The 16,898-nt window shown below is 54.3% G+C and overlaps 3 protein-coding genes and 1 long non-coding RNA gene across 4 annotated transcripts in view; all 4 read left to right on the plus strand.

Moving 5' to 3' along the window:
- ZAN (zonadhesin) overlaps positions 1-8,973 on the plus strand; it is a gene marked incomplete at its 5' end in the record, with an annotated part of 19,832 nt that extends 10,859 nt beyond the window's left edge. The window contains 7 exons of the mRNA XM_019532545.1: positions 1,066-1,193; positions 2,686-2,954; positions 3,745-3,953; positions 4,553-4,694; positions 6,081-6,331; positions 7,755-7,884; positions 8,689-8,973. Of these exons, the coding sequence (XP_019388090.1) occupies positions 1,066-1,193; positions 2,686-2,954; positions 3,745-3,953; positions 4,553-4,694; positions 6,081-6,331; positions 7,755-7,884; positions 8,689-8,909 (1,350 nt within the window). The remainder of the gene's footprint in view (positions 1-1,065; positions 1,194-2,685; positions 2,955-3,744; positions 3,954-4,552; positions 4,695-6,080; positions 6,332-7,754; positions 7,885-8,688) is intronic.
- Positions 8,974-9,108: 135 nt separating this feature from the next.
- LOC109308301 (zonadhesin-like) lies at positions 9,109-14,043 on the plus strand. Its single transcript, XM_019532546.1, has 5 exons — positions 9,109-9,614; positions 10,353-10,483; positions 10,941-11,140; positions 12,314-12,452; positions 13,850-14,043. Exons 1-5 carry the CDS (start codon positions 9,424-9,426, stop codon positions 14,041-14,043), a joined length of 855 nt encoding a protein of 284 aa, XP_019388091.1. The 5' UTR covers positions 9,109-9,423.
- A 26-nt stretch (positions 14,044-14,069) lies between these two features.
- LOC109308560 lies at positions 14,070-15,327 on the plus strand. The gene is made up of 3 exons (XR_002100639.1): positions 14,070-14,238; positions 14,584-14,698; positions 15,083-15,327. It is a non-coding gene; the product is annotated as an uncharacterized LOC109308560 (long non-coding RNA).
- An 825-nt stretch (positions 15,328-16,152) lies between these two features.
- The window catches only part of HRASLS (HRAS like suppressor), a 3,162-nt gene continuing 2,416 nt past the window's right edge, over positions 16,153-16,898 (plus strand). Inside the window, exon 1 of the mRNA XM_019532547.1 lies at positions 16,153-16,239. Within this exon, the coding sequence (XP_019388092.1) occupies positions 16,153-16,239 (87 nt within the window). The remainder of the gene's footprint in view (positions 16,240-16,898) is intronic.

Here is a 16,898-nt window from a genome sequence, read left to right on the forward strand (position 1 = left end):
CATGCGAGTGGCCTCCTCTGGACCCTCTCCATGCTGTCCACATCCCTCCTGAAGTGCGGCGCCCAGAGCTGGACGCAGTCCTCCAGCTGCGGCCTGACCAGTGCCGCACAGAGGGGGAGGGTCACCTCTTTGGCCCTGCTCGAGATGCACCTGTGGATGCAGGACAAGGTGCGGTTGGCCTTCCTGACCGCGGCCCCACACTGCCGGCCCGTGTTCATCTTGGAGTCAATTATGACTCAGATTAAGGACAATAAGAAGTCCTTTTTTAAATACATAGGGGGCAAAAAGAAGGTCCCAGGTAACGTGGGGCCCTTGCAGGACGAGTTGGGAAATTTGGTATTTACACATTTTGCAAACAAGTGTTATGAGATGCCTTTGGAAAAAGTAGCCCTAAATGTCACCAGCATGAATCTGGGCTGTCCCCAGTGGGAGTCCGCCTGAGTGGGAATGGTGAGGATCGGGTCTCAGGACCCTACTTTGGGGCTTTTCTTGTTTACAACGCTGTGTGCACACAAGTCACTTCTCCTCTGTTTTCTTTTTTTACAACCAATCTCTCACAGTTCAAAGGAGCATTTGCAGGAAGTGGCACAATGGAACGAGTAGCTGGCACCTAGATGCCGGAAGTACCCTCAGCATAGCGGTGCATGCTGTGAAGTCATAGGGGATCACAGTTATATTACAGCAGGGGTTACCAAGTGCAGGACAGGTGCACTAGTGGCATGGGCAGCCTCTGAATGTGGCATGTGGCAGATCAGGGAGGGAAAGGGAAGGGGAGCAGAGCAGCAGATAGGGAAGGAAACAGAAAGCAGAGCAGTAGATCACACAAGGGAAGGGGATTAGTGGCACAGGACTAATCTGTGACACTTCTGCCAAAAAGGGTGGCTGCCAGTGTATTCCAGCATCTCTTCATTTCTCTTTTGTCTATTTAAATGGTACCATCCACATCTGAACTATTCATTACAGGGCTAGTTGCTACCCAGTGTCTCAGCGTATTTCTTTTCTCCATCACCCAGCGGTGCTGGGATAGGGGCGCAGTGTTTGTAACATCGTTCTCTTGATTCTCAGGTGTGTGGCATGTGCGGCAACTACAACGGCAGGAAGGAAGATGAACTGCTCATGCCCAATCATCTGCAGGCTAGTAACGTTGCGCAGTTTGGAAACAGCTGGAAAGTGGAAGCCGACAGTGAACGAGGGTAAACCTGACTCCTTTTCCTCACCCCATTTGTATCTCTTGGGGTATCCATCTCCTTGCAGGTATTTCAGTGATGTTCCTGTTTTGTAACGTGCATTGGCCAGACTGTTTCTAGAGCTGGTGCATCTCCTTTGAGAAGCCGGGGTTCTAGCGGAGATCTAATTCAGTGAGATGCCAGGAGGTGAGGAGCTCGCTGACTAGCTCAGTGACTGTCAAGCACCTAAACCCTCTAGTGCAGCACTCAGATAACACTGCCAGTCAGTGTTATTCGCACTGTAAGCACCCAGAGTGGGTGGCTGGACAGACAGAATTGTAGAAAAGCCAGGCTGGAAGAGACCGCTAACCCAACGTCCCGCACTGATGCGCTTTCACACACATCCAAGCCATCACTGACAGCGTTAGTCTGACTTGTTCTTACCCACCTGTAGTGCTGAGGATCCCACAGCCCCCCTCTGCCCCTGGCCTCAGTGCTTCACCGCCCAAACAGCTAGAAAGATTTTCCTCGTATCCCACTGAACTTGCTCCAAGTGAAGCTCATTTTTTCCTGTCCTTCCTGCAGTGGCTGCAGAGCACAGTTGATTGTCGCCACATGTCACAAACCTTTAAGACTATTGTCAGGTGTCCCCTGAGTCTTCCTCTGCCCAAACCCAATTCCTTCAATCTTTCCTCATGTCCTTCAGTGGCTTATTCTTGTCGCTCGCCCCTGGAACAACTCTTCTTAAAGTGTGGTGCCCCAACCTGGACACACTACTCCATCCGAGGCCACCTCCTTGCTGAGCAGAGTAGGCTAATTGCCTCCCATGTCTTACATGCAACTCTTCTAATTTAAACCTCCCAAAAAAACGATTTGCCTTTTTGCAGCAGTATCACACCATTAACTTAGATTTAGCTCATGATCTACGATAACCACCACATCCCTTTCTGCCTGACTGTGCCCTACACAATTATATTAGACTTGGTTAATCATGTCTTAAGTGTAACATCTGCCGGGGGCCCAGTAAGTCCCTAAGCCATTTTACTTCCCAGATCTGTTGCAGTAAGCAGTGGACTAACCATCTTTTTGGGAAGGCTATGAACACCCATGTTTTTTAAGTGCTTCTCCTACTTAGTTTTGCACTGTTTTCAGGGAGACATGTTCATGTACACAAAACTTGCATGTGCATATTAAATGATTCATTGCCTATGCATATCTTGCAAGGGTTTGTACATGCAAACATGAGCCAACACACAAGGCAAGAACGGTTGATTGTGTGGATAGTCCAAGCTCCCTTTCTTCCCTCAAGTCGAAGACAGGGAAGAGATTGACTGGCAAGGCAGAAGAAGCCTGCATTTGTCACTCATCTTTTTTTCCCTTTGAGTAGAAAGGACTGTGGCCTCCAGAACTACTCACCTGACTCTCCTCACGAGCAACAAATGTTCCCATCTGGGTCTCAGCCTCAGTGTGCCGGGTGGTATTTCAGACTGAAATCCTCTGTGGTTATGTTTCCTTGCAGCTGCTTACCAGACAAAGGAGATGAGCCTAACCCTCCCTGCACTGCTGGTGCCAGACCAAACATTGAAAAGCAGTGCAGGGCCTTGATGTCAGACCCCTTCAAGCAGTGCCATCACCTGGTTGATCCCGAACTCTTCATCAAGACCTGCGTCTACGACATGTGCAAGTATGGCGGCATGAAGTCCACTCTCTGTGCCATCGTTCAGGCTTACGTGGACACCTGCAAGAAAAACGGGGAGAGCATCACATGGAGGAACAACACATTCTGCCGTAAGTGTGCAGAGAGACCAATCTGGCTTTGTATGGGTGAGAGGGGAAAATTAACTAGCAACCTCTATTGGTGCTAGTTAGCATTTGGGCACTGGGTTGTGCTGGAGTCAGATCCTGAAATCCGTGTCCCCTGCTCAGGACTGGGCTTGTCTATGAATGATAACTCAGAGCTGGGTTGGTTTGAGGAGCTGGGTGGACATTTGATGCTGCAGTGGTTAGAGAAGAGAGGAGAGATAAAGGATGACCATAGGGCATCTAGAAATGCTTGAGTACATTGGGGAAATGGTTTTTAAATGTCTTCATTCTGCAAGTGTTGTTGGAGTGAAGCCTAAGGATGTGGCCTGGGGTCCGTTAAGGGCCAGATTCATCATGAGTGCTTGGACCACTCCCACAATGCAAAAGAGCCATCGTCTCAGCTCAACCAGCCAGCTGAACTTGCGTATGTCTGCTTTCTGCCCCCGCCACGAAATAGGGCAGGCGACATGTGACTGCGACCCAAGGAAGTTTTCTGTACAATTGTTTGTTATCAGTAGCCCATGCAGCACCCAACACTGAATGGGAATGCTCTAAAAGCAACCCCTGCCAGCTCCAAAGCACCCCGGCTGAGCTGACTGGATAGCTGTGAAAGGCTCAGCTACTCTTTAAAAAAAGCCAGAAGCTAGAGTTATTAAATAACCATGTAAAAATCAGGCAAACATGGCTAGCGTCTGCACCCTGACTGTATTAGCATCGGACCTGTGGGCAAGGGACCGTGTCAATCCTGCTGTCTTTGTTCTCTCCATCCGTGCAGCATTACCTTGCCCCTCGCACAGCCACTACACTCCCTGCGCTCCTCTCTGTCCGGCCACCTGCAACGACATTTTTGGACCCACCCTGTGTGAGAAGCCGGGCGAGTGCACAGAAGGCTGCGTGTGCAACAATGGCTACGTGCTCAGCAATGACCGCTGTGTGCCGCTGAGGGACTGTGGCTGCAGGGACAACAAGGACAACTACTACAGCGTAAGCGGGTTTGGTCCAAAGCGACTGCCTGGTTTTGCAGCTCTCAGCAGCCCCCGACTCCTGGGCCCACTGGCCACATTGACCCAAAAGAAATAAACTGGGTCTGTGCAGCAGGGCTGCTGAGCAACCGCTTCTTTAAATCAAGTTAGTGGGCAATGCAGGAGCTTGTTGCTTTTGCACAGCAGGCCCGAAAGAGTTTAAAGATAGGACCCAAAACTGAGACTCCCAAAAGCAGTGAAAGCCTCTGAACACTAGTGATGTGCCAGGGCTCGCTTAGGAAGTTTGCCCCAGTCCTTTGTGTCTCAGTTATCTCATGAAGGCAGTAAGTTGTGTAGGACTGCAGTGCCCCAGCAAGATTCAGAACAGACGAGAGTGCAGCACAGAGCCCATGGGTAGGTTCATATCTATTTTCCAAGCATAAGCCAGGTTGTGGGTATTTCCTCTCTGCTCTAATAGAGCCAGCAGAGACTGCTCCTCTCTCCTGGGTTCAGTGTGGTACAGAGCTGGATCTCGCCTCTTTTGCTGCTGGCCCCACACTGTATTTGTGAAGAATCGCCCCTTTTTGAATGGTGCCCTTAACACAGCTTGTATCCCACCAGGTTGGGGACAGCTGGGTAACTGAACACTGCAGTAAGAAATGCCGCTGCCGCAAAGAAAATGTCATCACGTGTCGGGACTACACCTGTGAGATTGGCTCAGTTTGCACCCTCCACAATGGGAAGTACAAATGTAAACCAACAGGTATGTGTGCTCAGAGCCCAGCTACTGGGGAGGGACCGGGCCCCAGGAGCCCCATCCACGCAGGATGCACCTGTACTTCTGCAGGGAAAGATCATCTGGTGGTGCCAGGGGCCATAGGAAGGGCTGCAACAGTGACATCTGCTCGCTTCCCAGCCCCTTTCCCCTTCTCCAGCAATGCAAAGGGCTCTTAGTAGACACCAGCATCACCCCTCCCCTCCTCACATCCCAGTCTCTGTAAAGAGCAAATTCACTTACACCTTCTAAACGTAATGCAGCACAAGGACTTCCTTTCCCCTGCTTCGCTCCGTGTGTTGGCATTTACACTGCAGCACGCAGGGGGGATGCAACACTGACATGCCAGCGGTGAGGGGTTGCAACCTCCCCTGCATGGGATGATGGCAGAGGAGGGGCCCAGATGTGGAGAGGCAGGTCCACCTTGTGCTGCTTTGGTCTTGATAGTGTTGATGGCAGGGTACTGCTGCCATGAGAACATGAAAAGGCCTTAGCTGTCTGCTGAGTTCCCCTGGTAGGCAAGGGAAGGTAAAATTCGGGGTAGGATAGGGAAGGAAAGCAAATGTGATCCTTTGGCAAGGACTCGGTTGTCTTCTGCTGAGAGCTGGGCTTGGCAGCAGGACAAAGAGAAGAGGAAGCTGTTAGTAAAGCTCAGAGTTGGGCAAATGTTGGGTGCCTCCTTCGGAGACCCTTGATGCCTTTCATCAAGCAGCCGATCTGATGAGCCTGCTCCTCTTGCACCCAACAGCTCTGCTCACGAGAGCCATATCAGGAGTAAGCCGTTTCTTTTGGAAGGTGGCATTACGTCCCCTGGAAATCTGCCTGCTGCTGCGGTTGCAAATGTGGGGCAAGGGAGCCGGGTGGTTACAAAAAAGCAGGCTGCCCCCCTTCCCCATTTGGGCAGCCTAGTGCTCCAGGGACACTGGAAAGCAGCTGGCCCTGTGTTAAGGGGCCGATCTAGGGAGCGGGGTCAATGTGTCCTTGCACAGCAGCCACCTTCCCTGCTCTTATCAACAAGGTAAAGCAGCTCTGCTGCAAGGGTTTGCAAACCCAGTAGGGAGGAGAGAGGGCTCAGAGACACTACACACCCTTCACAGGCTGGCTGGGCCTGACACCATGGTTGAAAGGACAATCTGGTGACACTCCACTGTTGGGTAATGAGACAAGCGGCAGTTCTGCGTTGTAAGCCCACTCTGGTCACTGTCCGTCCGTCTGCATGTCACCATCACCAGCACAGAGTCTGGGCACTTGCCTTAGCTTTTGTAAGCAATGGCCATAACTCTCTAGCCTGTTATTACACAAACCAGTCATCGGCCTCAAATGAGAGAACCGGCCTCTGCACTCAGACTGACTATGGGCACTGTTCCCTCGTAGGTTTTGGGAAGTGCCTGGTCACCGGGGACCCGCACTACCTGACGTTTGACGGCTTGTGGCACCACTTCCAAGGCAAGTCCACGTACGTCCTGGCTCAGACCATCCCCGAAGTGCCCACCTACCTGCTGCCGTTCAGCATTGAAGGCAAGAACCAGCTTATGCCTCTAAATCGACGCATCACTTTCCTCAAGGAGGTCCGGGTCAATGTTTACAACCACACCGTGATGTTCAAGCAGAAGAAGAAGCTTGTGGTAAGAATCAATTTTGATGCATCCATCGGCTTTTTACTGAATGAAAGACGTTGCAGTGAAAATTGGGTATTTCTGGGCAGTTTATTATTTTAACAATGATGGTTTATTGCAGCAGCCAACCAACGGCCCATGTGGAATGGTGCCCTGGGTACAAAGCAATAGATAGTCCCTGACTCAAAGAGCTAACACTTTCAGCAGACAGAGCCCAAGCAGAGGAGGAGATATAACATGCAGCAAGGTGGAAAGAAAGGTGGATGGCAGGGGACAGGGCGGGATAAGAAGGATGAGTTTGGAAGGAGAGTTCACGGTGCAACTCGGGGCTTCAAGACTGCAGCAAAACTGCTCTTAGAGACATGAGAGAGGAGGAATATAAGTGCTGCAGTCTGAATCTGGAACAAAAAAATGTTGATTGCTTCTCACCCCTATTCATCTGAGCATGGGCACACATGAATGAACAACTGCCTTCACTTGTGGAGCTGCAGCAAGCCTCTGAAGTCCCTTGGTTTCACCGCTAGCAACTTAGAGGGACTGTCTCTCAATTACCAACTTCCTCAGTCTCCTTCATCAGGGACTGTCTCTTAAATTACAGCTTCTGCTACTGCACTGCTAACCTTGCATGGGCAGAAGCAGAGAGTCAGGCTCTAGAAGCAATGATATTGGTTTAAAAACCCTACGCTGTAAAAAATGCACGCCCCTTTTTCATTGCCTTGGAGTTTGAGACATTCAGGGGTCGTGTTTTCAAGCCTTTCTATTCAACCATAAGAGGCAAAAAATTACTTAAAAAATCAGGAGTCATGGTAGAAGTGATATCTTCTATTAAACCAACTAGATTTTTGAAAAAAAAATCTTTAAGTGCAAGTTTTTTGTAAAAATCTAGTTGGTCTAATAAAAGATATCATCTCTACCACGAGTCCTGATTCCTTTTGCCACCAGACCAATACAGCTACAACCTGGGTACCTTTAAAAAAATATGAAATCTGGGATTGTCTTGCAGTCACCTGACCCCAGAAACTGGGGCTTTTAAAACCATAAGAGTGGTCTTCATGAGGAGGGAAAAGGAAGCAGACAAATCATGCTAAAGGAGTTGCACTTCTATTTCTCACATTATCTATTATCATTATTCACCGTCTTATGTTTGCTCATGCACATATGTTAGCATCTTTTCTAGCCAAAGAACGGCAATCTTTTTCTTTTTTTAAAAAAGGGTGAAAATACTGACTTTCAGGACAATCCAGCTTCTTTTTGTGCAACATTTACCTACAATAAGATGAATATCAGGGGTTTTCTTCAGCTATAGCTGTTTGAAACTGTTATCATGAAACGTGAAGACAGGAGAGCTTAGCTGGGAGTTTTTCCCTGCAACTGGGCTCAAGGTTGAATTTGGCCCCAGGTCTGTGTGTTAAAAATGCTCTCCCTCTCTCAGGTGGATGGAGTGAGTGCTATCCCCCCTGCCCGTCCTCATGAGGGAATCCAGATATTCCAGAGAGCAACAAGAATTTATATGCAGACAGATTTTGGCTTATCCATCAGCTATGATGGCTCTGAAAACTTAGGTAAGTGTGATCAAGAGAACCTATGGTAGCATTTATTTAAATTTATCCTTCCCACGACACCTTGCGTTCAGAGATTTCTACCCAAAATGAGACTAGAATCTTGTATCCTCTGAGCCTGTGATTCTCCTTTGCAACATGACATCCCAGAAAACAGGGGACAGGCTGTTTCCCAAGAACTAGACAACCAGCAGAAGTGGTGCCTTTTTATCTGGGTACCTTTGTGTTTCACAAGTTTAGGGAAAATGGGGCTTGGATTGTTCCTGGTTCTGTTCATGCAAAGCCAAACTTCAGCTAACGCTAAAGCAAAATTGCCCACGGTGGCTCATGGGGGTGATGGGATGAGGGTCAGACCCGTCCCTTGGTGGTTCTCCACTACCCAGCAATGGCTGCTGCACCCTGAACCCTGGGATTGCAGGGCAGGTCCTTCTCCATCTTATCTCCGGATATATCTTAGCATTAGAGCCGTGGGCCTGGTTCTCTTGCTTGAACCCAGTTTATTTCAGTGTACACTCCACTGGCACAAGGAAGATCACTCCTTAGCTACCAGGTCTGAGAGCTGCTCGTGGGAGTAGAGGGGAAGGGTCCTTGTACCCACCACCACAGCCCTGCAGGAAGGGAAGGCCTGTTTGACAGGACACCAGTGCTATTCAGTAGACTTTCCCCTGTGGCGTGAGGGATCCCTGCTAGCATCCCCTGCCTGCGGTCCAATCCTAGCACAGAGCTGCCTGCACTTCCCGTCCTTCCCTCCCGTGCACTTGCTGGCACTGGCTCCTGGCATCAGCATCTCCTTCTGAAATCCCCCAGACATCACCCTGGCCAACACCTACAAGAACAAAGTTGAAGGCCTGTGCGGTAATTTTGATAACAAGTACAGGAACGACTTCACCAAGCCTGACGGTTCCCGTGTGAGGAACGTGAATGTGTTTGGGGAGAGCTGGAAGGTCCCCGTCGAGAGATCGGCCCATCGGCTCAGGTACATCCTATATATGCACCGGGCCAAGGCTGGCTGCTTAATGAGGCCCTAATAACCTCCAGAGAGGCTGCTGGCACCCTCTTCCACCTGACCTTTCTTCTTCCTTTCTGGGGTCATTCATGTATTTTTCTAGCTTGTGTGGGAGGTGGCAGTGCCCCTGCAGCACCCCAGGTCGATGCCACATCAGGGAGTTGCACCATGTCGGACTGGAGGGTGGGTGGGAATGGGGGACTGGCCTGTTTCCAGCGAGGCTCCTGGACCCTGGCACAGGGAGGGATCATTTACCTCCCTGCCTGCTGGGCTGGATGACGTGAGGAAAGGCAGGGACTGATCCGACATCCCCCTGCTTTTGGGAGGCAAGGGCAGCTTCCAAATGCAGCGAGGCTCCTCATGCTTCTGCTCCTGCCCTGACTCCCTGCGTCTCCTCGCTTCCCCAGCTCCGTTCCTCTTCCAGCCAGGACGCGGCAGGTCGAGGCAGTGAGATGTCCCCTTAAATCTGGCGTTGTACCCCATCACTAAGAGTGCATTAGGGTGGGCACTGCACCGAGCAAACTGATGGGCGATCAATGGCTTTCTGTTTCAGGCGAGCGGCAGATGATGAGTCTGACACTGCCGAGCTGGAAACCGGGCTCCTCAGCGAGTGCTCGGAAAGCCAGCTGATCCATGTCAACAGCACTTCCAACTGCCGGGTCCTGGTGGATCCAGACGGCCCCTTCCAAGCGTGTCACTCCAATGTCTCAGCAGACTCTTTCCTGCAGTAAGTCCCCGGGATTGACAGAGGCCTTTCCCCCAGCTCTTCTTACAAGGTGTTTCTAGAGGCTCCACAGTCAGGTGCATCCACAAACAGCACAGCCATAGACAATGAGGGCTGGAAGGGCCCTCAGGAGGTCACATCTAGTGCAACCCACTGCTCCAAGCAGGACCAGCCCCAACTTTATCATCCCAGCCAAGGCTTTGTCTACCCGGGGCTTGGAAACTTCCAAGGAAGCACCTGGTGCTGAGCCCAGTCGCTCGGCTGGCATTGCGCTGCCTCTCAGTGCAGTCACCACTGTTCAGGGCGTAACAGGGTAGCAAGGTCTCATGAGCAGCTGATCAGTAAACCAGAGGTATGGATGAATGGTAATGGTGAGGATACAGGCCGATGAGGGAAGGATGCTTGCATGCCGGCAGGGATCCAGGAAATCGGCTCTTAGCACAATGCAGTCCACGATGGAGCTCTGTCAGCCACCGGGAACAGAAATGCACGTGGCCGTGACAGGTATTCGTGTCCTTGCTGCTCACATGGGTGCATGCAAATGCAAAGCCTGGGAGTAGCGGCTGCAGAACAAATTGACCCGATCCTCCCAGTGTCCCCAGGTTTGAATAGTCTTTCTTGCATCACTCAGTCAGAAATGTACTGGAAAGCCTTTGCGAGAGCCCCAGCACGGAATCAAGGGACAGCCGCTGGCAACACAGCAGCAAATGTTTCGGGCATGAACGCTTTCTCGTGTTGCAGGAACTGCCTGTATGACATGTGCGTGGAGCCCGACAACAAGGAGATGCTGTGTCGGGATGTGGAGCAGTACGCGCTGGTGTGTCAGGAGTGGGGCATCACTGTGCAGAACTGGAGGGAGCGGACGTCCTGTGGTGAGCACAAGACACACAAGTCAGGGTTTGCAGCTCAGAGAACCAAGGACCCCCACCCCGTCCTTCCCATAGGCCCCACTCTCTGCTCCCTCTTTATTGTGGCCCATTACAGTTTATCCAACTGAATTCTTTCCACACGAGAAGAGGCAGACCCCTTTTCCCCCCTCACCCCCACTTCCCATTTTAATAGGCCTTGATCTCTCTTTTTCTTTTGCTAATTGTGTGTCTGCTACACCCTTAGTGGCACACGACAGCCATAGAGCACCTTAATGTGCCCCATTCTTGCTGCCACTCTTTGGGGCCAAGTTATGTGCTGGCTTTCCTCATGGGGGTCCCGAATCACAGAGGCCCCGAGTAAACCTGAACAGAAAATAGGGTCCCAGAAACCCGGTGCGCTGTGCTCCCTGCGTGCTGCAGCCGCCTGGTACAACGCACCTCTCCTGACTTCTATCCACAGCTCCACAGTGTCCCCCCAACAGCAAGTACAGCATATGCACGTCTGCCTGCCCTGTTTCCTGTGGCAACCTGGCAGCTGCCTCGGAGTGCGACCTGCCCTGCGTCGAAGGCTGCGAGTGCCTGCCCGGCTACATCCTCAGCGGCTTTGACTGTGTGCCCTACAAAGAGTGCGGCTGCACCTTCCTCAACCAGTACTACAAGGTGGGTGGGGACCGCTCCCCAACCAGCGTTTGGCACCAGTGGCCTCTCCAAATAATTCTTGCCAGTGCCTAATCTATCTTTAATCATGCATGGCTTCATGCTGGCCATTTGCTCTGTGATGTTTTGGGTCTTGGAGAAAGGGAGGGGGATGGAGCAGGTCACGACATATTCCTGGGGTCCCTTCCTGCCTGTAGGAAGTGCCAGGAGCAGCACCGTGGATGCAAGCACTTTGGGGGCCTGTACAATGGCACTGGAAAGTCTGGTATCATCTGCCCCCTGAATAACTGTGCATGGAAGAAAGAACATCCTGGGCTTATAAATGTGTTAGGCACCGGTGACAGAGACCTGTCTTAGCACCTCACTGCGGGCCCAGTCCTGGCGGCTCTGAGCAGCACCAGTGGAGAGCTCACAGGCTCTGTGAGCATGCAAACGCAAACACGGCGTGCCAAAATAAAGAAGTTTAAAATTTTTAATGCTCATTAATGAAGATTAAATGCCGTGGTGTGTACAAGTGCCCTCTGACATGGATGGTGCTCCTGCAGAACCGGTCCCTGGGTAGGAATAGCTTGGGAACAGCACCCCCCACATCCAGGACACTGGATTGGATGGTGCTTGAGGTCCCTTCCAGCCCTGGGTCTGCCAACAGGGCTGGACCCTCACAAATGCCTGTGCCTTGAGTTCTGCTGCAGACCCAGCTGCCCAGGAGGAGCTTCCTGCCCCTACCAGAGAGCAAAAGCAGCTGCCTCCTTTCATAGGGTGAAGCTACAGACCTGAAGCACATGCAGGCTCTGCCCATGATGATGATGGGGTTCCCTCTGGGGCAGAACACAAGCAGACTGTGGGGCTGGCTAGGGGCCTGGATTTGCAAGGAACAGCCAAGCATCCACTCCTGTTTTTCTGGGTGACTTTATTCAGTGCCTCTGAATCTACAAACAGACATGGGATTTATTTGGGGCAGACATGGGATTTACTCTGAGATCCTATGGTGGCACAAGCCCCCTGTCCCACTCTAAGGGCTTGTGAAATACTGAGATAACAATAATTTGAGTTAATTACTTTACTATTCCAGTGGCACATCTATGCCTGTTTTGATGCCAGTCAAACCCTGGGCCAGTTAGACCTGGGACAAACCTGAGGTCTGTTTTTAACCACACACTCCCCATTCTCTCCCAGGTTGGAGAGAAGTTCAGGACTGAGGACTGCTCTCAGACCTGCGAGTGCACAGAAAGCTCCAGCGTCTCCTGCAACCCAGAACCATGTGGCTCCGAGCTGGTCTGCGGCATTGCCAACTTGACCCGTGGATGCTACCGGAGTGAGTCCATCTCTATGCATGTCCCCTTGCCCCTAAGCTCTCTGCCCGGGGTCCCTCTAGGAGCACCGCTGCATCCGGGCAGACCTTGTACAAGGAGGGCCCTCGGGCAGGAACCCAGGATGGGCCTCTTGGCAGAGGGGAAGGATGCAGGCCTGAAAGGGGCTGTCAGGTGCTGCCAAAAGCTTCCCAGAAGGTCCCGGGCATGCACTTGTCAGAGGCTCCTTCCACAACCTTGCTCTCCTCATGCTTACAAACCATCAGTTCTCCAGCCACTGCTTATTTGCAGCCAGTTGAACCTGATTTCTTCTTGGAATCGCAGAAAAGTGGGGCTGGAAGAGAGCTCCAGAGGTCCCATCTAGTGCAACCCCCTGCCCAAGCCATGCCTATCCTTGTCCTTTAGTGCAAACAGCTTTCCTCCCTCCCTGCTATTTATCCTCTTGGTACCTCACTGAGAGCAATAGTCTCCCCTCTGAGCCACCATTTGTCCTGGTGACACAAGCTGAGCTCCTCTGCTCATGCCCTTGTGATGGACTCTCCAGCCCCCTGACCATCCCAGTCTCCTTCTCTGACTGAATGAATCTGTCCTGAACATGGAAAGCCAAAACTGTATGCAGTGTTTGAGAGTCTCCCCAGGGCCTCGTGGTGCAGCAGTGTGATTGCTTCCGTTTCTAGTGGAGAGGCTGGATCCCTTCTAGGATGGCATTTACAGTGTTTCTGGCTTAGGGACATTTTGATGCTGGCTAATACACCCAGGTCTTCCTCCTCTCCTCCTTCCAGCTGAGGAGTTTGCAGCTTAGAAGGGAAATCTCTGTTGTTGGTTCCCAAGTGCATGAGCTAAGTTTCATCCCAGTTCTATTATTCCCTTTCTCTCAGTCACTGAATCCTAGACAATGAGAGTGGGAAGGGACCTCAGGAGGTCGCATCTGGTCCAACCCCCTGCTCCAAGCAGGACCAGCCCCAACTACATCTTCCCAGCCAAGCTGGGCCTTAAAAACCTCCAAGGATGGAGACTCCCCCACCGCTCTGGGTAACCTGCTCCAGTGCTTCACCACCCTCCTCGTGAGAGTTTTTCCTAATATCCAGCCTCAACTTCCCTTGCTGCAACTGGAGCCCATTGCTCCTTGTCCTGTCGTCTGCCCCCACTGAGACCAGCCCAGCTCCAGTTCTTCTTCCATGCCATCCCAGCCCTCCTCTCTGTCGACTCCATCACCAGCCATTTACACTAAGACACGCTTACTTGGTCAAGCACCAGGGGCATCAGGCACTGAGCCAAGGAAACTCCTTAAAACATGGACTGGCACCGCACAGCTGCCCATTCTCATGCAGGGGAGCAGAGGAAAGCTTCCCCCAAGCCGGACTCCCCTGAGAGCCTGACACATCCCCCTCCCTCCTTGCAGGTTCTCCGTGTCTACACAACCCCTGCCAGAACGACGGGATATGCATTCCTGGCAGCGGCAATTCAAGCTTCAGCTGCATCTGTCCTGACCTGTACATGGGGCCCCTCTGTGAGAAAGACCGGGCAGGTAAACAGGCTGCTGTGAGCTTCGTTAGACACACGACCTGCTTGGTCAGCAAAAGCAGAGTACGCTGACTGCAAACAGCTGGGCCTTAGCCAGGACCCGATGCTGCCCTCGGTGACACGGGTACAAATCAGGAGCAGCTGCGAGGCCAGAATTGAAATCAGAATCAGGCCCACATCACATGGGCACTCAGAAACTTAGTCGTGGGTGAAGGGCCCAGTCCCGCTCACGCTCTGGAGGCTTCGCCTCCGAGGATCCGCTTGCAGGTACAGCCCGAAGCCACGGGATCAGGGAGTTTGCCACGTGCTCAGGGTGGGATACCGGGTCGGGGCTCTGCGCCCCCCCGGGATGCAGCTCACGTCACTACCTGGCATAGCTGATGGTGTTCCCTGCCCCAGCCTGTGCCTGACAGACATGGTGAGGATGTGGGCACAGGGGTTATCCCTGCAAAGAGAGACCTATGGTTAACTCAAGTTGCCTCTGGAGGGAGCAAGCAGCAGAGGGGCGAGAGTCTGCCCCAGGCTGGAGCCCAACACGCGCCACGTCAGACAGATCTACAGCTGCCTGCTCGCTCCCTGCATGCTGAACCCGGGCTTGCCTCTCCCCCACAGATGCCCAGGTCTCCCCAGGCACATCTGACAACCCCCTGGTCTACATCATCGTAGGCGTCGCTGTGGGTGTTGTTGTGCTGGCGCTGATCATCTCCCTGGTGCTCTGGGGATACCGGTAAGGGTTTGCACACCTGCACGACACAGGAGCGGGGCCCGGGAGCTGCGGCATTCACACCCGTTACCAGCACAGCGAGACATGACCCCGTGCTCAGGCCACTGGTTACGGTGTAACCTACCCCTGCGTGTGGCCATCAGTTATGGTGTAACACACCCTGCGTGTGGCCATCGGTTATGGTGTAACACACCCTGCGTGTGGCCATCGGTTATGGTGTAACGCACCCTGCATGTGGCCATCGGTTATGGTGTAACGCACCCTGCATGTGGCCCACGGGGCCCCTCGGTCCCTCCCAGATCCCATTAGTCTGCTCATGCTGGTCCCTAACCACGAGGCAGCATGATGGAGCGAACCAGTAACCCCACGTCAACTCTTTCCTTACAGAAGGAAGAGGAACGATCAGTCAAGATTAGGCAGTCAAAGGTCTTCGTCCTTGAACTACTCAACGGATGCACTAGACCAAGGAGTGGGAGAGCAAGACTATGGCTTCACGGTCAACACAGCGTTTGATGAGAGAGAAAATCAGCCGCACTACTTTTAGTGACCTGCTTCCCTTCTAACTGTTGTTCCTTTTCCTACTCATTTCCCCCAAACCTTGCCTAGAATAATATTTACTAATGAAGCACTGACTGGACTCCCGGCACTCTCGTCTGCCTCGGTGTCCCCAGCCCTTGCAGGAAGGAGGTGGCCCTGACTCCCCGCAGAGGCGCCGTGGGCTGCAGCGGCACTGCTTACGTGAGCAGCACCAGGGGTAACTGCTGCAGCCCCCTGCCTGCAGCTGGCTCAGGAACTGCGGTGGGCTTGTTACCTGCCTGGAGGAGGTGGGGCGAGGGTCTCCGGAGAGCTCGGCTGCAGGCGGGGGCTGTCGGGGTCCCCGCCGAGGGAAAAGCTGACCTGCTGCGGGGCAGGGGTTAGCAGCTGAGACTGGCTTGGGCCTGACACCCCTGGGCCGCCCAGGGCTGGGGTCGGAGCTCGCAGGCACCTAGGTCTCATGCTGGCTGGTACGAACACCGCCAAAGTCCATGGGCTGCTGGCCAGCGTTGCAAGGCCTTGGTTGGCATCGCTGCAGGCGTGAGCCCGGCGATCCCGGGGTGAAAGGTGACGGCGGTGCGCGTGGCCCGCCCAGCACAGCACTTGGGATTTGCACCCCGGGCTGGGCGAGTGCACGCAGGTCACGCGAGTGGACGAAAGGGCATTGTGCTGCGCAGGCACTCGGGAGCGCGCGGCGCTGTTGGGGAGCAGACAGGGAAGCAAAGGCCCTGCTCAGGCAAAAACCAACTGCTGCGGGTGCGTGCGGAGGCCGCAGCCGCTCTGACGGCGTGGGCCCCGCGTGCTCAGCCTCCGCTTCCTAACGTCGGCGGCCGCCCCTCCCCGTGCCGCTCCGCGGGCGCAGGGCGCTTGGCGTCGCGGGCCTCAGCCGCCCGCTGCAGGCTGCGAGCATCTCCCGGGTTGCCATGGATACCTGCGCGGCGCTTCGCCACGGGAAGGCCTGCCAGCCTCCCGGACGGGGCGGGCGCCACGCCGCTGCCGCCCGAGCCCCGGTACTGCCCCGTGCCGCGCGCGCCCGGTCCTGCTGCCGAAGGCCGCCCGGGCTCGCCGCTTGCTGGGGCCTGCCCGCTCCCTCCTCTGCGGGCACGTCGCGGTGACGACGGCGGGGGCTCTGGCTGACCACCTCCAACCGCCGAGGGCCGGCCCCGGCCCCGGCCCCGACGCTCTGGGAGGCGCAACCGGCCCCGGCCCCGCCACAGAGCAGCGGCCGACGCCCTAAACGCCCACTGGCCCCCCGGACGGCGAGGCCAGGGCCGCGGGAGATTTCCCCAGGGGCTCCCCGCACAAACGCGGCGCGAGCGGGTCGGCTGCGGCCGGGGGCTCCGACCCGGAGGCCGCCCGCGTGGGGGGGGGGAGGTGCTGGGCAACCACACGCGTGCGCACGGTGCAAAATCCCCGCTCCAGCCCGCGCCCCGCCCCGCCGGTCCTGATTGGCCCGCCTCGACTGCTCATTTGCATGACAGGGGCCGGGCTCGGCGCGGGGGCAGCGGGCCCCCGCCGCTGCGCGCTACTTTCAAACCGCGCGGCAGGTCCTGCGTGAGCTGTGGGCGCGCGCGTCCTGGCCACGCGCGTGCTGTTGCCGCGTGGGCGCGCGCGTCCTGGCCACGCGCGTGCTGTTGCCGCGTTCCTGCCCGCGTGCGCGCGCCGGCTG

Source organism: Crocodylus porosus, unplaced genomic scaffold, assembly GCF_001723895.1.
Source record: "Crocodylus porosus isolate Cpor-Errol unplaced genomic scaffold, CroPor_comp1, whole genome shotgun sequence".
Classification (NCBI taxonomy): Eukaryota; Metazoa; Chordata; order Crocodylia; family Crocodylidae; genus Crocodylus; species Crocodylus porosus.